This window comes from Lissotriton vulgaris, chromosome 2_1, assembly GCF_964263255.1.
Source record: "Lissotriton vulgaris chromosome 2_1, aLisVul1.2, whole genome shotgun sequence".
In the NCBI taxonomy this organism is placed as follows: domain Eukaryota; kingdom Metazoa; phylum Chordata; class Amphibia; order Caudata; family Salamandridae; genus Lissotriton; species Lissotriton vulgaris.
Genome location: NC_141687.1, coordinates 1,015,907,650 through 1,015,935,191, shown reverse-complemented (window position 1 = coordinate 1,015,935,191; position 27,542 = coordinate 1,015,907,650). Strand labels below are relative to the sequence as shown.

General features: G+C 44.6%; 1 protein-coding gene across 2 annotated transcripts in view; it reads right to left on the bottom strand.

The window, feature by feature from the left end:
* Positions 1 to 27,542, bottom strand: part of LOC147731545 (dipeptidyl peptidase 4-like) — a 688,588-nt gene that overhangs the window by 605,467 nt on the left and 55,579 nt on the right. For both annotated transcript variants that reach the window (XM_086956608.1, XM_086956609.1), the window contains exon 3: positions 25,184 to 25,272. In XM_086956608.1, coding sequence (XP_086812734.1) covers positions 25,184 to 25,272 — 89 coding nt within the window. The remainder of the gene's footprint in view (positions 1 to 25,183; positions 25,273 to 27,542) is intronic.

Sequence of the window (27,542 nt, the reverse complement as noted above, 5' to 3'; positions counted from 1 at the left end):
CCGGAGGCTATACAGTAGTCAAGATAACCGTTGCATTTAGAGTTCTTAAAGAAAAACCTATTGACTCAAAAATTAGTTCAGGCTATCTAAAAAAGCCTTCGCTTTGATCTCGGAGGAAAAGAATTTTACCTGACCATTGTACAACACTTTGAGTGTGGCGGGGTTATTCAAATAGACCTTAGCTTTTTTGTCCAAAAAAGGTTTGATTAGCTGACGGAGACGCCATCTCCGCTCCACAGTTGTGTGGCAGAAGTCCGGCCTGACAAAGTATGAAATGTCACCTCGGATCCGATGGGCCTCAGGTCTCGCTTTCTCTGCAATGGTTTGACGTAGCAAAAAGTTACCAAAATAGACCAGGATTGCCCTAGGATATTTTCTTTGCGAGTTGGTAGGCCGCAGTGTAGCAGGGGTTCTATGGACACGTTGGACTTCCAGTTCCCAGTTCCATGAAGATAACTCAGGAAAAGTGTCTTTAAAGAGTTGGATCACAAAGACGCGTATGTCATCTCCTTCACTTTTTTCGGGTACTCCCAGTACTCGGAGATTGTTGCGACGCATACGATTTTCCATCTGCTCAAGCTTCCATCTTACATCAGTCATCTCAGCGTCGTGGGCATCGACCTGCTCTTTCACCACAGTTGCTTCAGCCTCAATAACCACAATTCGATCTTCCATGTCCAACATTCTTGCATTGGATGCTGCCACTGTTTTTGAAAGTTTACGTACCACCCCTTGTACCTTTTGTAGAGCTTGTTGAGCTTTCCGACCATCCTTAGACGTTTGCTCTCTGTGTGATGCGATTGCCTGCAACACCGTGTCCATTACCGCAGTTAAGGTAGTGTCTTGTTCCTTTGAAGAAGAAGAGGCTCCATGAGAGCTAGAGGCTGATGCGGGAATGCCTTCCCGATAAGGACCTGCTGAGATGTGGTGGCTTCTCTTTTTTTTGATCACTGTATGTCTTCCGGCTGTGGCTTCACCCAATAGCTCATCCGCATCGCTATCTTGAGTGCTGGTGCTGGAGCCGGTATGCAGGTCGGATAGAGAATCTAAATCAGAGTCTAAGTCATGGTGCCAACCTGGGTCCTCACGACCTTCAGAGATAGTGTAAAATTCAAGAGGTTCCAGGTCTGTATCAGACGTGATTCCAGCTCCACCTTCGTAGTCTGGCCCATGCAATGTTGGCTCTTCAACGTTTCCTTCACCAACTGGTGCAGAGATGCCTTGGGATTGAGCAAATGTTTGCGTTGAAGAGGGTGATATTAATTTATCCTCCTCGCTGACAGGATTTAGCAATGTCAAGTGTCTTTCAGGCTGAGGAACAGTGGGTATATTTGTTGCACCACTTGCGTCGCTTGTGCCATTTGCAGAGGCTACTGTATTAGAAATAATTGCTGTAGGCTCAGCTGAATCTCGTACTTTTTCTGGTGCTTGCTGCACAATATTTATTGTGGCTTTTTCTGCTGCCGCCACCTCTACAATGACACTCCCTGGCGCTTCTGCTGTTACAGTTGAGCACTGCAGCGGTAATGGCGGTAATGGCGATGATAGCGGGTCAGCTGTAGTTACGACAGTAGCTAACTGTGTAGAGCTTACTGAAGGATTTGGATCTGCTGGTAATTCAGACACTGCTGCTGCTGCTGACGAATCCGAGCTGGGGAGCGCTGTCGGAGTTACTGGCGGAGCTGCAATCAGCGTCCCGCTTGTTGCGTGTTGTTTGGAAGGGGAGGGAGCCGCTCCGGCCGGCGTTTTACGAAGCAGGTCTACCACAGAGGGACCCGGCCCTGGAGTGTTAGTGTTTCTCGTAGTTCTCTGTTGCTTTGGGTGGAGTTGGAGCTGGGCTTGTCCCCCATCAGATCCGGCAGCTTCGTCTGTCAATGACCCAGCGCGCCTGGCAGCAAGTTTTTGATCACGAAGCGCTTGCTTGGCCGCACGAGTTTTCGAGGCGGCTGTTACCGCCGCAGCATTTTTCGGAGCCATCAGCGTCTTCGTTTGGGGATAGTCGATGCCTGAAGCACAACAAGACTGTTCATGGAGCTGAATAAAGAGCCTTAGCACCGTGAGGCCGAATGCTGACGCGATGTAATGAAGTCGTGAGCGAGGCTGCTCAGGTAAGAGCGATGAGTCTCCGGATGGTTTAAAACAGGCGCCACTCATTATTCATCTTGCAGGGCAAAAAATTATTGCTAGCTTGTTATCGCTTTTCTCACGGTGTCTTCATGGGTATCACGGGATCCTAACCCCTCCACTAGCCCATTCAGTTGACTCAGGCACAGGAGAGTGTCTCACAGCGGACTAGTGAGCCGCCGCCATCTTGCCTCGTGTCACAAATGATATATTCCTTATGTTAAAAATATTTTATGCATAAAAAACTGTATTTATAAGAATAGTAAAATACGTGGATAAATGTTTATTTAACTAAGGCACATTAATTCAATATAAGCATAAATAAATTAACATTTTCAAATATTGTTATTAATTCTACAAAATTGTAAATACAAAATATTATAATACACTGAAACTTTTACAAATTTAACATATGTATAAACACCTTAAGTAAAGTAGCAAAAGGTAAATATATATTTATGAAAAGTAGAAACAAACATTAATAAATGAAAAACAAAAATAACCAAATCAAAAAACCTCCGTGACCTCATCAAAAACATTCAAAATGTACAGGAAACAAAACAGAACACATAAGCATTCAATAAAACTATATTAAAAAAATCTTAAGTGCAGAAGTTAGATATTGTTGAATTGGCCAACTCGGCATGGTCGCCCCTGAACTTATTGCCTTTTTTCCTCCATGTTTTCAGGAACATATTTTTGTTCACCTTAGGATTCTGTGGACATTACCACTGCCAACCAGTGCTAAACTGTGTGTGCTCACTCCCCTAAAACAAACAGCCAGATTCATGAAGGAAAAATCGGCTCGCAAAAGGTCCAGATTCTGCGAATCTGGCCCTTTGCAAGCGCTTTTATTGCATTTGGGATTCATCATCCCAAATGCAATATTCGCAAAATCTGAAATCGCTAAATTGCGAATAAATGCATTTAAGGAATCTCTATTTGAGATTCCTTAAATGCAATTCATGAACCATTTTAGAATTGCGAAATCGCAATTTTTGGCCGCTATTTACCGCGAAGTCTGACTTCGTGGTAAATAGCGAAAAACTTCGAAAAATGCTCTTTAGTGCATTTTTCTAAGTTGGATGTTACACACACATGTCCTTTGGACATGTGTGTGCGCAACACCAGTGTAAATCACCATTTCAGCGGTGCTACAGGGTGTCCTTTGGACACCCAGGCACCCTTGAAATCGCTTCCTTTTTATTTGCGATTCGCTAATTGCTAATCGCAAATAAGGATTGTCTCCCCATTCAATGAATGGGAAGTCATTCCTTATTTGCGATTAGCAATTAGCGAATCGCAAATAAGGAAGATGTAGAAATTGCTATAAATTTTGCGATTTCTACATGTATCCCGTTTTGCGAGTCTTTAATAGCGATTCCTTAATAATCGCTATTAAGGTCTCGCAAAAGAGGAGCATGATGAATCTGGGGGATAGTTACATCAGCTTAGACACAATTGACATGTTTAATCTACCTGTAAGTCCCTTGTAGAGTGGTTTAAAACATACCCATGGCCTGTAAGTTAAATGCTACCAGTAGGCCTGCAGCACTTATTGTGCCACCCACTTAACTAGCACTTTAAACATGTCCCAGGCCTGCCATTGCATCCTGAATGCAGTGTTGAACTCCCAAGTCTTAAACATCTCATTTATTACATATATCATCCCTGAGGTAGGCCCCAAGTAGTCAATAAGGCAAGTTGATGTGTAAGTGAAAGGCTGGACGTGTTATTTTAAGGTTTACATGTCATGGCAGTGAAAAACTCCCAAATTGTTTTTTCTCTACTGTGACGACTACCCTTCTCATAGGATAACTTTGGGGAGTCCTTACTACATTTATTAAGCTGGAATTCTCACCAAACGGTAGGACATTATTTCACTAAGAAGAAGGTAGGTGAAAATGCATATATTTAAGGATGTCAAAGTTACAATTCTGCCTCTGTTCCAATTAACATTAGGGAAAGTGAAATGTCATCATCAAAAACTATAATTGACAATGGGCATCATTGGCAGTGCAGTCAGTCCTGCTGTGCAAAACACAGAGAGATTAAATGTTATGTATCACTTAATTGCCTATGTTTTGACACCATGAATTCATAGGTTAACATAAATGTTTGTGTGTATATGCCCACACTGTACCATGCAGGGAAACGTAGGTTTGCTCCCGCTTGGTGGAAGTATTTTTCAATATCCCGCCAAGCAGGAGCAATTTCCGCCTCACATGGTGGACCAGCGTGTCATAGAGAGAACTGGAGTGGCATGAGCTAGAGTGTCATACAGTATAGTACTGTGGCAGACAGTGGATAGCAATGGAGTGGAGGAGTGGAATAGAATGTGAGAGAGTGTAATATAGTCTTGTAGAGTGGAGTTGCATAGAGGGCAGTAGGGTGTCACACAGTGGATTGACATATAGTGGAGTGTCGTGCAGTTGGGTAGAATGAGGTAAACTGTTCTGCAGTGGAGGAGACAGGACTGGAGTCGGGGGGTGGCATAATGTAGTCTGTAGTAAAGTATATTAAAATGTAGTCTTGTGTCGTACAGCAGAGTGGCATGAAGTGGAGTAGAGTGGAGTGATGCAGTGTGGAGTCGAGTAAAATGTAATAAATTGGAGTGACGGCTTTTGTAATAGAGTGACGTGCTGTGTCTAAAAGTGTTGGAAATTCTTGCAGAGCGAAGTAGAGTGTTGTATAGTGGAGTGTACAGGTATATAGTGGAGTACAGAGTTCTACAGTGAAGTTTAAGGGGATAGAGTGTAGTGCAGTATTGTAGTGTTGCATAGAGTGTAGTAGAATTCTATAGAGTTGACTCATATAGAGTGGAGGAGAGTGTCATAGAGTGGAGAGGAATTGAGGAGAGTCTTGAATAGTAGCATAAAGTGGGATAAAGCATCATGTAGTGGAGTAGAGTGGAGTGGAGTTGGCTAGAGTCTCATTAGGTTGTAGTGTTGAGTGGTGTGGAGTGGGGTAGAGTGCTAAGGCATAGCATACAGTGGAGTAAAGCTTCATAGAGTGGAGTGCTGTATTGCAGAGTGGAGTAGAATGGTGTGTCATATAGTTTTGGAAAGTAGAGTAGAACAGAATAGAGGGGCGTGTCACAGAGTATATTAGAGTGTTCTATAGTGGAGTGGCATGGAGCACAGTAGAGTCTGGTACTGCGTAGAGTGCCACTAGCCTTGTAGAATTGAGGGGCATAGAGTAGCATAGAGTAAAGTGTAGTAGACTGGAGTAGTAGAGTAGAGTAAAGAGCAGTACTTTGTTATACAGTACAGTGTAGTAAAGGTGGTTGGAGTGGTATAGAGGGAGGTGTGTAGAACGTCACTGAGTGCAATAAAAAGTTTTGTATATTGGCATGAGTAAACTAGAACATGACACACTCGGATAGACTAGAGTACAGAGTTGTACAGTATAGTGCTATACAGTGGTGTATTCTGTGGTAGAGTGGAGGGGTGTAGAGTGTATATTAGTGTAGTCCAGTGTCATAGGGTGGAGTAGAGTAGAGTTGCATGGAATGGAGTCAGTAGAATCGAAAGGCACACACTGGAGTTGTGAAGTGTGGAGTAGCATAAAATGGCATAGCACAGAATGGAGTTTGGAACAAGTCACCCTCCCTCTCAGAATAGCGATGGGATTCAGGCACGAACGACAACGAGTATCCATCAAAATGTTCCTCTACCGATCAACGACATAATAAAACAGGACTCCTTGGTTCTGTGCGGTTATTGCTGATTCTTCCCACCCAAAGCTGTTCCCGAACCGATATAAAAAAAACAAGGCAGTTTGCGAAGTGTACCCATTCCTTGGACAGAATGTTCTCAGGTATGATAATGGGCCTTCGTAGAAATTTCAAACCTTTTTTGCGTACACTATCTCTTAAGGGCACGCAAGCAAATGTGTGCTTAAAGTCATTATTTAAAAACATGTCAACTTTAAACGTTAACATGTAAAATTGTTCACAGAGCCTTTTAACCTCACAACAGAATGGGTAACAATACATTGTGGTAGAGTGTAGTGGTATAGAGCTGATTGTCGTAGAGTGGCATTAAGTGGAGTGGCGTACAGTGGAGTAGTTGAGTGGAGTGGAGTAGTGTGTCATATAATATAGTCTAGTAAAGTGAGGTGCGATGTAGTTCAGTGGCATTGAGGGAGTTGTGCAGTGTGTGTTAGAGTGGAGGAGGCTGTCGTACAGAGGCAAAGAGTTGAGCGTTGTATAGTGACCGAGAGTGGAGTAGTGTGTTTTACAGTAGAATGTAGGGGCAGAGAGTGTAGTAGAGTGTTCTAGAGTGGCATAGAGTGGAGTAGAGTGTTATAGATTTCTATAGAGTAGAGTGTTGTAGAGGGGAGCCGGGTAGAGTGAAGTGTCATATTGTGGGGTAAACTGTCATACAGTGGAGTTGAGTGGAGAGGTATAGAATGGAGAAATGTGTCATAAAGTGGAGTGGATTGACGCATAGTACAGTGCTGTGGAGTAGAGTACATTGTAGTAGTGAAGAAAAGACTGGAGTAAAGTTTTAGAGAGTGGAGTGGCGTGCCATATAGTGAAGTGGTATGCAATGTGGTAAAGTATGGAAAACTGTTGTACAGTGGAGTCGAGTGTAGTTACATAAAGCGGAGTACAGTGCTGAAGAGTGAAGCAAGGTAGAGTGAAGTAGAGTGTGGTAGACTTTGGTACAGTGGAGTGGCATAGAGTGTTGTAGAGTCAAATGGCATACAGTGCAATCTGCCCTAAGAAACAGCTTCCTCCCTTGCAGAAAATTACTAGGCCATAAAAGCAAGTATCTGAATTCTCATTTTTAGAAGCTTTACAGACTACACCGCTTGAACTTTCAGGGACAGTATGCCCTCGCTTGACCATTGATAATGGTTGGCTAACTTCAGCCTTGGATCGCATTGCTCCTCTAAAAATGGTATTCTAATGGAAATAAACTCCGTCTGCATCTTGATTCACTCCTGCATCACAAAGGAGAGGTCGCACTGTAAACTTCTTGAACATAGGTGGAGGAGAGCCTATGACCTGGATGCAAAACTCACCTACAAATAGCAGTAAATGCGGTTTGCAAGGCATGTAAAGAGTTCATCTTATCTTCTATCACTACCGCCGCTAATAATCCCAGCAAACTTTTTAAAGTGGTGAACTAATTTCTGTCACCTAGTGCTTCAAAAAACACCTTGACTACATTAGACTACCTCTATAGCAAAATTCAAATGATTTATGATAGGTTTCCCCCATAGGAAGCCTAATTTTCTATCACAGACAGGAGCACCCATTTGGTCCCTCCATTAGACAATATAGTTCCCCTTACACACAGAGACTCCACCTCTCTATTGGCTTGCTGTAAGTTTGGATCTCCATTGGACCCATGCCCCCCAGATATTGTCAAAAAACCTGCAGCAATAATCAACCCTATTTTACATAAGTTGATGAATTAATCACTGGAGGCAGGGATAGTTCCACAAACCTGGAAGCACGCTTAGCCTCTACCTTTGCTAAAAAAGCTAATGTGGACCTTCAAGGTGCATATCAATTTTCTGCCTATGTCCCTGCTTCCAGGTTCTGTCAAAATGCTAGAGTTATGGGCTAGCAGCCAATGCTCCAGTTTAACAAAAAATAATAACTAGCTCTTTGATACTTTGTGGGGTTTCCATGCAGGACATAGCATAGAATCTGCTCTGCTGGAGGTCTCTGAATTAATTAAGGGCAATCTCAATCAAGGCTCAGTAGCCATGGTTGTCCTTCTTGATTTGTCAAGGGCCTTCAATTCGGTGTCCCACTCTATCCTCTTAAACAGATTATACCATGTGGGTATCCAAGGTTCAGCTTGGGCTTGGCTGAAGTCCTGTTTGGAGGACCACTCAGAAAGGTTATTTTTTTACCTCCCTTCACATCCGCAACCAAACCACTTGAATTTGGGGTATCCCAGGGCTCTGCCCTGAGACCAACTCTTTATTAAAATTTACTTATACTCTTTGTCCAAGCCAGTGGAGGCATGGGGCATAAGGATATGCAAATGATGCTCTCATTCCTCGAGAAAGAGGTGGGTGCATTGACAGTGTTTAAGAGATGTGTGAGGGCCGTCCACGAATGGATGAATGTGAGTTGTTGTGAGTTAAACTCTGAGAAAACAGACATTCTTTTTTTTTACACTAACCAACATCCCGATGCCCTCAACTGGTGGCCCCTAGAGCTCAGCTCTTACACCCCCCCGCAGTGGGAGTAAGAAACCCTTTGGGACAAACTTCACACCAATTTATCCCTTGTTCCTCAGATCAGATCAGTGTCGGACAGTTGTTTTCATACATTGAAAGCAGTTAGGAAGATGATTCACCTGATCCCAGTGAGAGTCATCCTATCTGCTTTACTGACTGCAGATCATTCAGAATGCAGCAGCACGGCTGACTTTGAAGTTAATGCCATGTGCTTCTGTCTTGGTTCCTATGTGCAGTCTCACTTATCTATCTATTGCTGGTCAATTCAAATTTAAAGCCTTAATACTCACCTAAAGAGTATACGAGCCGAAAGGCCTGGCTATCTGAGAAAAAGAATGCTTCCCTATAATCAGGTGAGAACACTTAGGTCCTCATTAGCATGACCGTTGGACTTATGATCAACCACCATACATTCAGAAATTGGACCACCCAACTAAAATTCGGGGGTCCTACCAGGCGAATTAGGATGCTACCATCACCACGGCGGTGCAATGTCTATATTCTGTAGTTCGACTGGTGCTCGGGCTGCAGCACACAACGCATTACAAAAAATTGACATATGGATATAACAAATATGCTTGCACTACGTGCAGGCACAATGAGGAGCCTGCCACATGGTGCATGGATGTGTAGGGGTACCATAGGTGCCCCCCAAGAAACCCAAAGCTGAGGCCCAGGGTTGAAGGTGGGCCCGCTACAGCCCCCAATGTCCCTTTCCGCCTGCATTTTCATGGCAGATTCACCGCCATGAATGGGCAAGCGGAAAGGAACATTGTAATACATATGGCAGTGCCAGGCAGGCACTATCACCATTGTAGGTATTACTGCACCTCCAACAGACTGACATGCTCCTTGAGCCCATCGGATGTGTGGTGGGCGGTTGCCAAGGAACCGTTTGCCATCATAATGAGGCGGGCGGTAATGTAGTCACAGGTGACGGTGGGACTGCCACCAATGGGGTGACAGTGGTGGTCTCACCGCCATCCTAATGAGGCCCTTAGTTCCAATGAACACAAACTTTTACATTTCCCAAGGATCAGTAAGCCACGAAGAGGGGGCCGCTCCTTACTTACTCAACTGTGAAACTCTGGAATTCTTTGCCTTCAACCCTTCGCCTTTCTGTAAGCTCTTGAAAACATACTTGTTTGACAAGTAGGCCACAGAGTCTTTTCTCTTAGTGCAACTTTGAAGTGTTAGCGCCACTCTGCCTCTTCGGAGACAGTTGTGCGCTTCACAAATACTATTGTATTGTATTGTAGTGAGTGGACGGCATAGAGTGGCGTAGTGGCTTAGAGTAGAGTAGTGGAGTCGAGTTGAGTGAAGTGGAGTAGTATGTTGAAGAGTAAAGTAAATTGTGGTGGAGCTGCATGTAGGGAGTTGCATAGATGGTATTAGAGTGGAGAAGCGTGTGGTAGAGAGGCTTATAGTGGACTACAGTGTTGTACAGTGACATAGACTGGAGTACAGTGTTGTAGAGTGGAGAAGCATACAGTTGAGTAAAGTTTGTGGGAGCATAGAGGTGTAGAGTGTTGTAGAGTGGAGTAGAGGGTCATAGATTGTAGTGGACTTGAGTGGCATAGAGTGCCATGTCACAGTGATGTGTCGTAAAGTGTTGCATCGTAGAGTATCGTGCTGTATGTTGTTGTGGCATAGAGTGCTGTGGTGTGGAATGTCACAGCTTACAATGGAGTGGTGTAGAGTGGAGTGACGTAGTGTGGTGTGGCGTCCAGTGGACTGGGGTCGAGTTAGGTGGCATACAGTGAAATAGCGCAGAGTGGAGTGGTGTAGGGTGAAGTGGCATCCAGTGGAATAGAGTACAGTGGAGTGGTGTAGAGTGGAGTAGCATACATTTGAGTGGCATGGAGTAATGTATAGTGTAGATGCATATAGTGGAACAGTATACAGTTCAGTGGTGCATAGTGTGGTATACAATGGAGCAGCATAGAGTGGAATAGTGTACAGTGGATTAGCATACAGTGGGGTGGGATACGGTGGAGTGGCCGAGATGGGAGTTGTGTACAATGGAGTGGGTTAGAGTGGAATAGAATACAGTGGAATAGCGTTGAGTCGAATAGCATACAGTGGAGTGGCATATAGTGGAATACAGTAGAGTGGATTGCCATAGAGTGGAGTGAAGAGAGAAGAAGAGCACAGCGGAGCAGCATAAAGTGGATTGATGTCTAGTGGAGTGGGGTAGAGTGTAGTAGCATTGCGGGCAGAGGTATAGAGGCTCACAGTGGAATGTTGTAGAGTGGACTGACGAACAGTGGAGTAGCGAACAGTTTTGTGGCGTACAGTGGAGTAGCATATAGTGCAGTGGCATACAGTGAAATAGCACAGAGCAAAGTGATGTAAAGTGGAGTGGTGTAGAATGTACGCAATCGTACAGCGGAGTGGCATACTGTGGAATAACGTAGATTGGAGAGGAGTAGATTGGAGAGGCACACAGTGAAATAGCATAGAGTGGAGGGACATACAGTGGAGTGCCATAGATTGGAATAGCATACCCTGGAGCAGCATAGAATGTAGTAGTTTACAATGGAGTTACATACATGTGTATCTTGATTTTGTAACTTACTTATAAGATGCATGTTGTGTAACTACGTTTTGTGACCTATGCATAAGGGGGCATTGTGCTCCCTTTGTACATGCTTTACACAGTTTTTTAGTTCAAGCACACTGATCTTTTACTGATCCTCCTGGAATAGCATATTGGGCTATTTATTCTTTGTTTTGGTGCCACGTTGCTTTCATAGATGGTGTTTTTGAAGGTGATTTGACTAAAAAGGCAAGGATCTGTTTGCCCTTTTCAAGGACCTGGCTAAAGCTTCCTTTTTCCCCTGTTGTTCTTCTTTTTGTTATAAGATATTACATTTCAAACACTTTGTTGAGGTTCCAACAGAAGGATTAACAAACATTTGCAATAGGTCTCCCAATTGCGAGATTTTGAGCTATTGGCATTATAAATGACAATGCTTTTTATTTGGGTTTTAAAAACCTGCAAGAAAAGGCATTGTCATTTACAATACCAATAGGTCAAAGTTTCTAAAATAAGAGATCTATTGCATTGATAATGCTTGTTGTTTACAAGCACCCCATGCTGCGCTTTCACGTTAATAGAGGCCACGCCCCTGTCTTTAAACAAGCATGTGTAAAGCAAGGTCCACGTCCGCTTTTAAAGTGAATGCGTGGTATGGGGCGCTTTTTCCAAAAAAGCATTTGTTTGTCAAGTTGACAAAAAAACCTTTTGTTGTAAAAGTGCAGTGTGAAAGTCTGCATTGCACGTTGAATATGCTGAATTTTGCAGGAAAGCATGTAGTGCATGCATTAGTACAAACAATTCATAAAAATAGAGCTTACAGACTACCGTGTAATAACGGAAGTAAAAGGGCCAGTCCTCACGAGAGGATACAAATGAAGAAAAGGCGGTACTTGTCATTCTAATTATACATATTTCTCTGTTTTTAGTTACTCTATGATTTTCTCTTTTTCAATCTGGTTGTGTTCACTATCTGTTTTGACCAGTAGTATACAAATAACTTCAGTGTTGAAAAGTTAATGTATTGGCCTTGAAGAAGCGACCTTCATGAAACAGGTCTAGGCCAGCCTGTTATCTGAAAAACAATAAAAGACTTAACTAACAAATTCTTACCTGACTAACTGCTTTACCTTTCAGACCTCAAATATAGTCTGTCATTGTATACTTAGGGCCGAGGCAAAGGGGTAAGTTCACCCTTTTTGAGGTCCTTGTTGTCTGATTTTGAGAGCCTCTTAGTTCTTCTTCTATTGATTTTTTTAATACATATATCAGCCTTAGGGTAGGACCAGACGCCTTAGATGGTGGGGTGCACTGTATTTAAAATGTAAGACATGCAGCTTTAAGTTTCACATGTCCTGGTAGTAAAATACTCTTAAATACCTCTTTCACTACTGCAAGGCCGATCTCTCCCATAGGATAACATTGGAGTTGCTGTATTACATTTTATAATTGTAATTTCCTAATGGGAATGGATACCCAGTTCATGCTTGCGGTCTCTGGAATCTGAATGTAAAATGCTAATTTATGGTGAAGTTGAATCATTTTAAATTGAAGTTCTCAAAAAAAAAACTTTTAGAAAGGTGCCATTTTCTTGCCCTAGGCCCTTATCCAATGGACCGCTAAATCTGTAGTGGAATTCCCAGGACCGCCACACTGGTGGTCCACCCACCCCATTACTAATGTGGAGGTTGGACAGCCACAGGACCGCTGCTGCTGCTAGGGATCCATGGTGCTTGGCAGTGGTGCAGCAGTCTTAGCCCCTTAATAATGTTCTTTAAAAATTCATAACTCTGGAATTTATTAACTTTTGCTCTTTTTTTCTGGCTAGGCGTGGGATCCTTTTTGTGTGGTGTTTTCGATGATTTACTGTTTGAGGTGTTCCACAAATACTTCATACATTGCATTTAAGTTAATCCTGGCTGCTCTGTAGGGGTTGAGCATGGGTTTATTTGGGGTTTGCTTGTTCATTACCCTTACAAGAATTGCTGTTCCTGCTTAGCTAGAGGTCACACCCCAGTCAACAGGCAACCCAATTTTTCGCAGGGTCGTATTGCCACATCAAATTGGCAGTATAAAACTGCATTCAGGCTGCAATGGCAGGTCTGGGACATGTTTTAAAGAGATACTTAAGTGAGTGGCACAATAAGTGCTGCAGGCCTACTAGTAGCATTTAATTTACAAGCCCTAGGTATATGGTACACCATTGTACAGGGGACATAAAAGTAAATTAAATATGGCAATCAGGTGAAAGCCAGTGTTACTATTTTAGAGGAGACAGCAGAAGCACTAAAGCAATGATTAGCTGTGGTAAAGGGCACGGAGTACAAAGGCCAACAAAAACGAATTTCACCAAAAGTGGATGGTAAAGGTAAAAAGCTTTGGGACAACCCTGCATAGGGTTGAAGATTGGAGTGGTGTACAGTAGAATAGCATAGAGTGGAGTTGAGAAGAGAAGAGTGGCATGCAGATGCGTAGAGAGGTGTGGCATAGAATGGAGTGGCTTCAAGTGGAATAGTGTACAGTGGAGTAGCATAGATTGGAGTGGTGCAGTTTGGAGTAGTGTACAGTGGAGTGGTATACAGTGGAATAGCGTAGAGTAGAGTGGTGTAGAGTGGAGTGGCATATAGTGGAATAGCATGAAGTGGAATAGCGTACAATAGAGTGATGTAGAGTGGAATACTGTAGAGGTGGGTGCCATACAGTGGAGTGGCATACGGTAGAGTGGCGGGCACCGGAGTGTCATACAGTGGTGTGGCATAAAGTGAAATGGAATACATTAGAATGGCATATAGTGGAGTGTTGTAGAGTGTAGTGGAGTAGAGTGGAGTGGTCTACACTAGAGTGGCGTATACAGGAATACCTTAGATTGGAGTGGCGTAGAGCGGAGTGTCATATGAATGTACATAAAACTTGGCAGGAATATACAATATAATGTGCAGAATAATGCAAGACAGTGATTTGCCCTGCCTTGCATCTCTCCAGATTTACCAGCAATGCAATGCCAAGCATGGTGGCCTCTGTTGCTTTGTAAATCTGACTTAAGTGTTGTGATTTACGGTGAGTAGCACGCTACTCTGGAACCTAAGTTTAGTGGTTAATCTTGTGGTTAATTGTTGCTTATTGTGAGTAGGCACGTGTTCTCAAGAAGCAATGCATGTATTTACTTCACTTACTTTGTGATATAATAATAGCAGGCTGGTGTGATTATTAGTGAGGGCTATGTGGTTTTAGGTGAATGGTTGGTGAGATAGATAGATTGGTGGAGATTAGATAATGTTAGATTACAGGGATAGGGTTTTAAAGAGGAGAGGTTGTAACTTATGAAATGAGGTATCTTCCAATTGCAGAATTACAATAAGAATGATAGAGGCAGGTAGACATGAAACTGAGAGGAGACTGGCATCTGAGACCGTTGAGCCCTCTTTGGCTACAGCCTGCAGCCTTGCAATGCTGATGAAATCGAACTTCCAGAAAAGGTCAAAAGTAGAAATGTTCATTGGGCTTGACATCAAGCAGCATCCAGTTCATGCCAACAGCTTCCTGGGCATTCACCCAGGACTTTACCAGCTCAGAGCTTTTCCCATGTTCATCAATGGCTTCACCATGATTTCATCCTTCATCCACCCATCTCAGAGAAGCCGGTCTTTGGATCCAGCATGCATCCTTGCCACACTAAAGGCTGCCTTTTTTTTGTATCATAATTTTTTATTGAAATAAAAGCATACAACGGGGTTTCAAAGTGAGAAATGCAATAATGGACAACATTGAGTGGTACAATAAGAAGGGAATGAATGCAGGGAGAAGGGCGGTATAGGGAGCGTTGGGGGTGCAAGATGAGGGGGTGCAGGTTGCTAGTGGAGGAAGGGTATTAGGCCCTTCACCCTATTGCTGCGTGCCGGACCACAGGGGATGGCCAATGGTGTGGTGGGCATAGGCTTTTCTCCCATTTCAGTCAGCATGGAGACCTTTGTTCCTTGATGTCTCAGGGGTTGGGGGGAGGGAGAAAGGAATGGGTATCTGGGGGTCTCCGTGTGGGGACAGTTTGTCAACTATGCCGCAAGGGGGTGGGCCATGAGCCCCGAACCATAAAATAAATGTCTCAGTAGGGGGAAATGGGGTCGTAAGGGGGTGGCTGTGGAGTGGTCAGAGGGTCCAGGGTTTGGGTTGGGGAAAAGGTAGAGTCCTAGCTCACCAGTTTATTGGTGCACATAATCTGTGGATGCATGAAATCAGAGGTCCCCGTTGAGGGCTGAGCTGCATGCCCAGCTTTGGGGGGAGAGGAGAAGTGGTAGACAGTGGGGTAGGGATGGGGGAGAGGAACAGAGAAGGATGGAGAGGGAGGGAGAGGTAGGGAGGGGAAGATGACCCAGGTTGGTAAGGAGGGGCAAGGGAAGAGTAAGTGAGAGAAGCTGGAGTGGATGTGATGGCCGGTGTCCCAGCCAAGGAAGACAGATAGGGGTCTATACCACTGTGGTGAATGTCAGGTTGTCCTCTGCACACAACAGGAATGGGAGGGTGGAGGGAGCCCGTAAGGGCGTAGTCAGCTTTAGGGAGCATCTAAGAGGAAGGGCGCCCATGCTGAGTAAACACCTTGGCCTAGTCTTGCATACCATAGATGACGTGCTCATAGGATGCCGTCTGTATCATTGCCACAACCCAGGCTTCTTGAGATGGAGGTGTGGGTGAGCGTCACTGGTGAAGGATGCAGAGCATTGTGTGCTGGAGGTGGCACTTCTGTTAGGATGGATCAGGGGAGTCTCAAGAGATCATGTAGGAGGATAATGGAGGGAGTAAAGGGGAGCTGGAGAGGCATGGAAGTCACCAGAGTGTCCCCTACTTTAGCTCAAACAAACTGGATTGAAGGGAAATCGCATATGATATGGTTTAGGTTGCATTGGGTAGCCACGCTTTTGCAGCAGTTTGAGTGGGGTAGGGGGTCAGCCCTTTGCAGCTTTTGCAGAGTTCAATACCACTTATGGAGCATCTTGAACAAGCAAAAGTTCAATCAGGCTTCCCGGGTGCCCTTTTGCAGGGCTTCCAGGACCTCGGTCAGTCCTCTTTCTCAATGGTAATCTGAAGGCGATCTTGCCACTTGGTGGGGAGGCTACAGGAGAGAGTTTGTGAAAAGAGGTGGTTCGTGAGTGTGCCGTAAAGTCCCAACATCACTCCCTGATGTTGGCCCCACATCAGCAAGTATTCCCCACCTATGAGGGTTGTAGGGACCATGGGCAGGGACCCAGGCAGCGTCACAGGCAGTTTTGCAGTTGCATGTATTGCCAGGCCTGTCGTGGGTGTAGACCAAATTCCTTCTTCAGGTGATTGAAAGGTTTCAGGTCGCCATCCAATAGTACCGTGTCCAAGTTATGGGCCCCCTTCCACCAATGCGGCCAGCGAAGGGTCTGTCCGTCACTGCGGAGACTGTCACTGCCCCACAGCGGCTCCCTGTTATGTAGTCGGTGATCCAATCCAAGGAGACAGTGGGCATGGTGCCAGGCTTTGGACATGGCCTGCAGCACTGGATGTGGGTGTGATGGTTGAGTGGCATGGAACCCAAAAGTAGGTTGAGTCCATTGTCACAAGCGAGGAGCGAACACTCAATGTGAACCCATTGTGGAGGGTCCAGTGTGCCTGGTATAAAGTAGGTAAATTGAGAAAGATGTATGGCCAGAGAATATTGTTACACCGACAGTGAGCCCAGGCCACCACAGGAGCAGTGCAAGTTTTGCTGCTGTTGGTTAGGGTCGGTTGAATCCCCACACAAAGGCTCAAATCCAGGACTCTATGAGATGTGGTGTGGCCAGGGGAATCGCAACAGGGAGCATGCTGAGTGTGTAGGTAAAGCGTGGCAGCGGGACTATCCACACCGCTTGTGTCCTGCCCCACATAGTAAAACCCAGCAGGGACCATTTATTAAAGTTCCATTTCATCTGCGTGATAAGGGGAGTCAAGTTGTCCGTTACCATCTCGGTTAGGCCCCTGTGGACCAAGATCACCAAATATTTGAGCCGAGAAGCTTTCCAGCAGAAGGAATATCCGTGGATTGCCACCAATGTAATGCAGGTCGACAGCGTGAGTGCCTCACCCTTGTCCCTGTTTACCTTCCAGTGGGACAGGCTGTAAAGTCGTCTATGACTTCCAGTATTGCTGGAAGGGAGTTGCGAAGATCCGCACGGTGAGTAGGTTGTTGTGTTGGAGAGGCCTCCCACGATGGGAACACTGGCTATGAGTGATGAATGGTAAATGATAGAAGCCAAGGGTTCCATTGCTAGTAGCAATAGAAGTGGAGAGAGCGGGCAGCCTTGGATTGTGCACGCAACCCCCCTGGATCTGTAAGGGATCAGAGATTAACTTTTCACAATTGACCTGAGCTGTCTGGCAGTCTTATAGCACTGTACCATAGAGATAAACTATTCCCCCAGTTCAAACCGTTTCACAGTGGTGAAAAGGTATCCCCACTCAATGCGGTTAAATGCCTTTTCACCATCTATAGACAATACAACAATCTCCTCTGGAAAGTTCCTGGCTGTCCAGAGAGTATATTTCAGTGTACCAAGAAGATTTCTAGAGGAACGGCCTGGTACAAAGCAGACTTGCGAGTTATGAATAAGGGGAAGGACCGCTTTTAAGCGTAACACCAGTATGTTCATGAGGATCTTAATGTCACTATTTAGGAGAGATATGGGTGTAGGAGAGTTGAATCTGCTTTTTATAGTTAGCCCCACTTTTTGCTGATGTATCACTGTTTACGACTTAGACTGACTGGGATCTAGCTGTCCAGGACCCCAGTCAAGCTGCTTTGTCCTCTAAATTGATTGCATGTACTTTAGGTACACTCCAGATTGAATACTGGGGTACCCTTATCATTCTCTAGTATATGGTATACTATGTACCCAGGGCATAAGGACCCCGGGGGCCTCCCAGGGGCTGCAGCATGTATTATGGCACGACTGAGAGACCATGCATACTGACACCACAGGTCTGCTACTGCAGCCTGTGTAAGGTGGTCCATGCACCCCTTACTTACATATAGGTTCACAATATTATAAAACACTGAACATATAAACCTATCAGTCACCCCTATGGCAGGCCTTATCAATACTGAAGGCAGGGTGCTGGGTTTTATGTGAGAGGGTGCTCCTGCATGAGCAGAGCCCCTCTGCAGCCTTCGAAACCTATTTTCCGGGGTCTTTTGTGATGCAGCCAACCATATATATTTAAGTGCATTATAACCTCACAATAAATGCTAACTTTAAAACGGCTGCTTAGAAACAATTTGTGTTTGGTGTCAAACACCTTGGAATCATATCTCCCCGCCAGTAACTGGCAGGGGAGGTAGGATTCCACCCTTCTAGAGGGACTTATGTGACTCACCGGTACACTAAGTACCAGCTTTCTCGACCTGGGCATCACAAAATCGATGCTGCCAGCCACAGACATGCGTCTGCCCTCTTGCTGTTGAGCTGAGCTCGAGCAGGGGAGGCTGGACAATAGGTTTCCTGTCGTAGGGCGGTGTGGCCACCTCCCCATTAGGATTTAGTGTATTGGGGCTGGGTGGGTGCACTCTGAGAGTGCCTGACAGTCTTCACTGAGGGCATATTTGGTGTCCCTGGGCACAGTCCAGTTCAAACCGGCTGCAGGAGCCATTTGCTCCTACTCTGGTGCCAAACTGGACAAAGGACATGGGTGTAACCACCCCTAGGTCCTGACCCTCCCATAGGTGGGTCCCCAGAGTTTGTCCCACCCTTTCCTTGGGTAGAAATTAGGAACCCTGATTACAGGACTTTAGATTTTACCTGAACTAAACTCCGCAAGCAGAAACCAAGTTCTACGATGATCTACACTACGCTGGATGACTGAAGAATCTCCCTTGGAGTAAAGGAGTTACTAGCCTGCATGGCAGGCACCTTTAACGCATCTGATCAGTTTGCATCTCCCAAGCTCCTGAGGACTCCAAAGATTTCTGCAACACAGGAGGTGGGTTCCTGAGCATCGCTGAGGTTGATATGCCCTCTCAGCAATTCTGAGACCAGTATCCCTCGTGGGGACCGTGAAACCTGAACCCCTGTGCACCATGTACTTTTGCAGCAGCATATGCTTTTTGGAAATCCCTGAGGCTGTGCTTTGGGCTACGTATAGTCTTGACTTGATCAGTAACTGTACCAAAGATTTCCGGCTTACACTCCACAAGTGTTCCGTGGGTAGGTATTTTGTGATTCAGCTCGAGGTCCCTTTGCGATCGCTGGTCCATTGGCCTGTGGGTCCCTGTGAAGATAACTTTGATTCTCTTGGGCTTCTGTGGTTGCTCCAGACGTGCCCTGACTCCCCATAGCTTAGAGAGTATCCTGGACCTTGCTGGTCCCTACCGTGACTGGTTTCCTCTGCCCGCGTGGGTTGCATTTGCCAAGGCTTGTTGGTGTTCAATCTGGACACTGACCCCTTAGCACTCAACATCCTTTGTGGGACAGCTCACTTCCAGGCTTTGGTTGTCGTCGACATCTCCTGGTCCCCGTGGCTGCAGAGTCAGCATCCCATAGTCTCACCTGAAGCACCCAACATCAGTGGGCATTCGTCGCCCTAGCCCCTGGTCACCCTGAAGTAACCCAGACTCTGTCCCCTCTGCTTTCAGGTTCTTCTCACCTTGGATACAGGCTTGGATTCTACTGGACACTTTTCATCTTCCCAGCAGCCGCACTTCTTTCAGTCACACCATTGAAAACGGCGAAGGTTTCCGACATCACTTGACACCTATGCACCCGGTTCCCCTGGGATAGGTAACATGGGTACTTCAGTACTCACACAGGTGCTGGCCGTAGAACCTTATATGTTCCAAAGGGTGTGCTTTAAGTCCATTCCGAAGTGTCCTTAAACTGTAATTTTCCAAATGTGACTTTCCCATAGAGTTGTACGGAGCTTGCGTCTGTGTTCTCACACTGCACCCGTCCTCCGTGGGTCCCCTGTGTCACTATTTGGTTGGTTCCTTGGGGTCCCAGTGATTCTATGTGCTCTAGGCACTGTGACTACTTAAGTGGTGGTTGTTATACCACTTTCTTAGTATATGGTTTGGTCTCCCCCTGGAGCCCGCTGTGTATTGTGCTATTTACCGTCGTTCTATTGATTAATAATTGTGTGCCTTGTGCTCAAATCTCATATAGAGGTTATTAGTGTTTAGTAATAAAGACATATATTTTATATATCTCTTGTGTGGTTCTCCTTTCATTTGGTTATTCAGGAGGTTCTAATCTGGTAAAACAAGCTGCTTTACATTCCTTCGAGACTTAGCCTGAAGGCAGCTCTCCACAGCTACCACTAGGATAGGTTTCTTTAAAGGATGTCTTTGACCTAATCATGAATAAGGGTCATTTGGACTGGTGCAATGTGCCCACTTTAATTAGTGGACAGCATATACCAGGCCAACTTCTCACAATGGGCCAGTAATTACTACAGAGCAAAGGATCCCTTCCTGGTTTGGGGAGGACTGCAATACTGCCCTGTTAGAGAGTGTCCCCAAAGAGGCCCATCCGCTCTGCCTCTTGGAAGGCCGCTTGGAGGGAGGAGATCAACTCTTATCCTGATCATTTTGTAGAATTCAGCCGGGAAGCAATCCTCTTCTGGGGCTTTGTGATAGGATAGCTCAGAGATGGCTGCTGCAATCTCCTTACTAATGTCCTACGCTAGGAGTTCTCGACCCTTGTCTGTTAAGCGCAGGAGGTCAACTTTCTTGAGGAATGCTGTGATTCGATCCGCATCCGCCTGTGTCTAAGGGGCGTATAGTGCCCTGTAAATGGACTCAAATTCATTAGCAATGTCCTGAGGTTGGGAGAGTTTCTCCCCGCTCATCCACCTCATAGCCGGTATGGCCATGGCAGCCTCCCGTCACCCGAGCTGGCTTGCTAGCAGGCATCCTGTCTTCTCCACCAGCTCGTAGTGCCTCACCTAATTATGCTGGAGGGCTTTCTCCACCTTGGAGGTTTAAAGACTATGGAGGGTCATACAATCCTGTTCTAAATGGTTATGATTGGGCACAATGAGGCAGGAGGAGTAGAAGCAATAGAGTGCTGATCTGTGCCTCCAACTTGACACTACGAAGAGAAGCCTGCTTATTGGCCATGGCTGCATCCCTCATTAGTTGGCTATGGAGGGTTGCCTTTGTGGCCACCCAGAGCACCCTGTGGAAGTCTACGGAGTTCTTGTTGTCTGCCATGTATGTTGAGACATGGTCTCCGAGTTGGGTCTTGCCTTGAGGGGCGCAGTATCTTTGTACGTTTCTGCGTCATGGTTTATGGCCCGGGGAGACCAAGCCTACATCTAAAGACAGTAGAACCGGGGAATGGTCGGACAAGGCTGCTTCTAGTATTCCCAAACAAGTGCCACTGCCGGGTGGCAGATGAGGAAATAGTCTCTACTGGATTGCTTGCAGGGCTGGACTGGGAACCAAAACCGGCCCTGGCAAAGTGCTCGGCCGGCCCCCCTCCCCACTCGGGGGGGTTGGAGGTGCCGCCGAGCGCTTTGCTAGGGCCGGTTTTCGGCCGATTTTGTTGCAGGGCCGATTTTGTAGCTATGCTGCAAAAACGGCCTATAACAAAATCGGCCCCCACGGGCTCAAAACCGGCCCCCACTTTTGCGGCGCACCGGGGGATTTCCCGGTGCCCGCTATGGCCAGTCCGGGCCTGATTGTGTGCCATGTACCAAGGACAGGAAGTTATACTCCTTGTCCATCGCGTGGAAGAAATGCCAGTGATCGACAAGACCATGGTCGGAGGTGATATTCCCCAGTAAGGCTCTATACACATCATTTCCCCTGTCTAGGGGGTCTGTCCTATCTAAAACTGCGCCACGACCAAGGTTCCAGTCCCCATCAATGAAGTACTAAGATAGGCTGATCTCCACAAGGAGGCAATTTAACTGAAGGAGGAAGGCGCATTTGGCCATCGGTGCATATACCGAACACACACACAAAGACCTATCTCCTACCCTCAACTTGGCAAATGCGTATATGCCATCCAGGTCAGACCACATCTTCACAAGGGTGACGGGTAATGATTTGCGGAGGTGTATCACTACTCAGCATGTACGCTGTGGACTAGTTGAGGTAGTGGAAGGTGTTGTAGACCAGTCGTGGCACCATTTGTCGGCTTCTAGGTATCTCTCCTGTAGGAGGGCCACATCTTCTCTTTTAGCATGCAGCTACAAGAGTGCAGTAGTGGGGGGAGAAGGGAAAAAGTAGGGGGGAAATAGGCCGGGTGGTGGTCGAGAGGGGGACAAGGGGAGGAAAGGGGGGATGGTAGGGTGAGAGGAGGGTGAGAGAAGCGGGGTTTGGAGGAAAGGAGGAGGGACTCAGGTAGGGAGTAGAGGGAGTAGGTGGGCAGGGGAGCCAGGCACACTAAGAGGGTAATTGTAATTGTAAATCGGATTTATAAAGAGCAGCTACTGTCCGAAGGCGTCTTGGCGCTATGACGACTGAGAACAGATGGGACATTAGTGCTGGGGACAGGCAAAAGAAAAGATTATTTAGGTCATGCAATCTGTGTAAATAGCCACGTTTTTAAGTTTTTCCTGAAACTCAGCAGGGATGAAGCTTTTTTTAGGGTAATAGGTAATTTGTTCCAAAGCTTCGCTGTTGATCTAAAGAGGCTTCTACCTCCCCAGGTAGGCTTCTTGAAGGGAGTAACTATCATGTTACTAGCCAATCCTGACCGTATGTTTCTGTTGGGGACATACCACTTTAGTTTGTTCCTAAACTGCACTGGTCCTTGACCGTGCAAAGATTTAAAAGCCAGACATAGGGCTTTAAACTTACATCTCTGCCTAACCGGTAACCAGTGCAGTTTTTTATAGCTTCTCTTGCTGATACATTTTTAGGGATCTTTAAAATGAGATGGGTTGCTGCATTTTGTACGATCTGGAGCCTGTTGACCAGACCTGAGTTGAGGGTAAGATAAAGGCTATTGCAATAGTCTATACGTGAGAGGACCATGGCCAGGGTCACAGTTTTCAAGAGTTCCCCTGGTATGTATTTCTTCATTTTATTGATCAGTCGTATGGCACAAAATTAAACAAATGTGATTTTGCTAATTTGTTCTTTGAATTTGAGTTCTTGGTCTATGATGATGCCCAGGTCCTTTGTTTTGGTAGAGGGTGTAGGCAGCGCATTCAGTACTGGCGGCCACCAGTCGGGCGTCCAGAGGGAGGGTTTGTTACCAAAGATAATAACTTCTGTTTTTGATGCATTCAACTTCACACAGTTTCCATCCATCCAATCACTCACATTCTTCATACATGTACTAAAAGCCTCTTCCGGGTTCTTTTCTCCGTTTTTTAGGGACACCAAAATTTGTGTGTCGTCAGCGTATAAAACTAGGGAGAAACCTGCCTCTTTTATAATCAGGGCTAGTGGTGCTACATATAAGTTAAAAAGTGTGGAGCTTAGGACTGAGCCCTGAGGGACTCCACATGGTAGGGAGAACTGCTTGGAGATTGCTGACCCCATTGCTACATTTTGCTGTCGATTTATTAAAAATTATTTTAAAAGCTCAAATGCTGTGCCTTTTACTCCTGCCTCTTGGAGACGGTCAGCCAAGATCTCATGGCTGACCATGACAAAGGCCGCTGAGAGGTCAATCAGCACCAAGGCAGCCGATCCGCCTCCATCAAGAATTACACGGATATCCTCAGTTGCTATGATAAGGGTAGATTCAGTACTATGATACTTCCTGAAACCATGTTGTTTTCATTTAGCAATGAGTTTGTTTCAATGTGTTCAGTGATTTGTGTGTTCATGAATTTTTCTATACATTTGGCGGCAAAAGGGAGTCTTGCAATAGGGCGGTAATTGCTGGGTTCAGTGCTGTCCAGGTTGTCTTTTTTTAAGAGTGGAAGAATTGAGGTACGTTTCCACTGGGCGGGAAAAATTTAGCAAGAGAATACTTTATTAATAATTTGCCCCAAATACAATGCCAATTGGGAGGGTATCAGATGCATTATACTAGGCGGGCAGGGGTAGTATGGAGAGCCAGACTTAATTGACAGGATAAGGTCTTTTAATTGGTCCTCCAAGGGGTTCATAAGCGTAGAAAGGCTATTTATGTTTTTTCTAGTATCAGATGTATGCTTAATCTGAGTGTTGTTATCCACAAATTTGTCAACCTTCTCTTGAAAAAGATTGGCCAATAGATCGCAAAAGTCTTGATTTGATTCTTGTGCTTGTTTTGTTTTAAAATATTATCTATTTTCAGAAACTAGAGTGGGATTTTTAATGTTTTGTTTTTTAGACTTTTCAACTGTTTTGGTATTTCTAAATGCTTTGTACATTTACTGAAGTTAAGCTTGTCTGCTCTGTGCCCTAGCTGCCAGGAGTTGAGTTCAGGTGTAAATTACTGCAGGACATATTACCAAGACAGGCAATAAAATTATCGCAGTTTTAGCAGCAAAAAACTGCAGCGAAAATGGTGATAATGGGCTTGATAATATGCTCTATGGAATTCCAATTGAAGCCCATGTTAAATGTCCTACACATTTAACATGGGCTTAAATTGGAATTCCTCTCTTGATAATATGCCCCTGCATCTTTTACTAGATCTAACACAAATAGTGCCATTATTGCTTGTGGTGGACTGCCGCGCACCCCTACAAATAATGAATTTTCTCACATCAGACAATTCTTTGACCAGGTGCTTAATGCTTACTTGACAGAAAAACAGAAGCAAAATGAAAATTTTCAAATCTTAGTTTCCAGACAGAATTTGCTTAGATTTCGACATAAATGTTAGCAATAAGAATTACCAGCAGTACACGTAGAAACCTTATATATTGTAGATTTACATGTGAATTCTTACTGCTCCACAGTTCCTCCAGCGGATTTCGGAAGTGTGAGATTGAGCATATCACTTTACCTGAAATTTGGATTGGGAAACTCATCCATATATACTCATTTGGTGTGATTTTATTTCACAGGAATTGTTCAAATTTTACCCCACCCTTTTGTTGGTGAAAAAGTGCAGCTGTGGAGATTGGTAAGAAAATGCTTGAAATTTTTTTGTAAAATCAGCAAAACTACTACTTTGAGGGTGTTCATTAGCATGTCAATGGTTATCCCCAGCTCTCTCTTCTAAGTTTAACTTCAAGGTAGATAACAATTTGACCTATATGTTTTAAGAGCGTGTTCTCCTATGCTTTAATGTATAAATATTATCAGAGTTTAAGACTAACTCATATTTCATTGGTGCTGTTGAACTCAATCTCATTTCAAAGTTGTATTTTTCAATATTCATATGTCAACATAACACAAAGCACAAAGTGGAATGCTTCTAAACGTACCATGTTTGATCTGTAACCACTGGCACAAGTCACAGAGGGCACACTTGATATTAGACTTGGACTTGCAGAGTTTACTGCTTTCATCATCACTGAAAATCAAGAACAAGAAAATTTCACCATGTGGACTTACACAGCACAATGAATGTAACACAACAAGAAAGAACAGGATAAGGCACATAGACTTTCAAATTACTGCACATTCTTGGAAAGAAAACAAATAAGTCAAATTTGTAAAGGGATGGTGCATAATGTTAACACCTTCAGCGCGGCGCGAATTTTCGCGCTGTGCTGAAGGTTCTAAGAAACGGGCGTGGCCGTGACGGAACGGTTCCGTCATAAGCACAGCCCAACCGGCGCTCGTGACGGAACCGTTCCGTCACAAGCATCAAAGGGGTTAAGCCAATTTCCAAAAGTGGCCTGGCCAGCAAATTGCCAATATAATGGTAGGCATAAAACTCCCTGAAAGTTGTTAATATCAAATTATTTGAATGAAGAGTTCTGTAACTTAATGCAATTTATTCAAAAGTATATTATTATGTTATTATTATTATTATTGTGGAGTGGTGTGGCTCACTGGTTAGAGACGGCAGACCCGGAAGCAGAGGACGGCCCAGGACCTGGGTTCAAATCCCGACGCGGCAGGGTCGTGAACCAGGGTCAGCTGACTCGATAATTCTCGCCTCGGTGTCTACTCTAACCAGGGATTACACTCGGCAACTCTGGGCATTAGCTTGCCTCATCTCCACAACGGCCTCCCACATACACCGGGATGCCTGGTTTCACCTTGGAGATACCTAGGAGGGAACATCTCACAGGGAAAGCTAGGACGGGTTCCCCGGCGGTCTATAGCGCCAGGACGCCTCCGGGTAGCAGTGCGCTTTACAAGACACACACATTTACATTTACATTATTATTATTGTTATTATCATTATCAGTGTTATGATTGTTGTTGTGGCTGTTCTGGCTGTCATTGTTATTAATTTCTGTGATAATTTAGTATATACTTATATATATATGTACTTTGTGGGCTCTGGAGATCAGCCCTAGGACTTGTCTGCTTCCGCTTAGGGGCTTTTTTTTCTGTTCAACTTCCTTTATTTAACTGTCTTGATAGAAAACGACCAGAAGAGGTCAGTAAAATACCAGAAATACTTTCTGCTGAGGGACTTTCTTTGTTCTATTTTTCTGGCAACTGCCTCTATTTAACATAATTGACAGAAAACAATGAGCAGAGGTCCGTAAAATAGCAGAATCACTTTAGCATTCCCTAGATTCCAGTCCCTAGAAATTACCTTCCACGAGCACCCGTAGACAACAATATTTTTTTCAAATCTTGTATTTTCAGTGATATGACCACCGATGGCCCCGATTTTATATTAAAAAGAGAGCTTTGGACTATACCATTTCATGCTGAAAGGCAATATTTCTCATACCAGGTGCATCACGCAGTTTGGTGCTTACTTTCCCTCCATGTTAAATAACAGTAGATGTTTCAGCACCCAGGCTAATGTGCTGCATAGCTAAATACATATAAGGTCCCAAAGGTTAGGCTGATTTAATTGCAAATGCTTGTTTTTTGTATGACTAAATTATTTGATATACCATCTGTTTATCAGAATTGAAATTATTCTGCATAAATACATTAAAGTAATGATATAGCCGTATTTCATACAATCAACAAGACAAAACACGTCTCAACCTAATATTACTGTTTGTGCCGTTTGCTACTAAAGTGTTACGTCATATGCTAAATGTGAAAGAGCACAATATGTTGCATAAGTGCCGTGCCCTGGATTAGTTCATACTTTGGTCAACTTTCTATTCCTCCTTTTTCAATATTGTCCAAAGCAATATGTTTTTCTTTTTTGACTCCGTGGAAACAACTTGTATTAAGACTTCCAATATGTGCTCTCAACCAGATAAACTATTTACCCTCTTTTTCTGTTCTAGTACCATATCTTTTTCTTTCTTTGATTGTATAAACAGTGTTGTGGTTTGCATGTTCACATTATTGTGACTTTTGTCAAACCAATAAGGTAACTTTAAATTTTTACTTTGAACTTTGACTTATAACCCTTTCCAAATGACACTTATTACTTTAGACAAACATTGACAGTGCCAACATGTCTGGCTTTAGAGAAACGCTGCATACTAATGTGAAGCATTATGAGTAAATAGCATGAGAATAGATATGTATTTGTGTGAAAAAAATAAACTGTAGAACAAAATTAATGTACGTTAAAATTTCAGGTGACAGCTGCACTGTGATGCCAGACATAAAAATTCCTATAGGGTAATGACTCTTATCTGTGCTGCTGCCAGAGAAAAATCACTTAAGAGGTCTAGTCATCTAAGACAC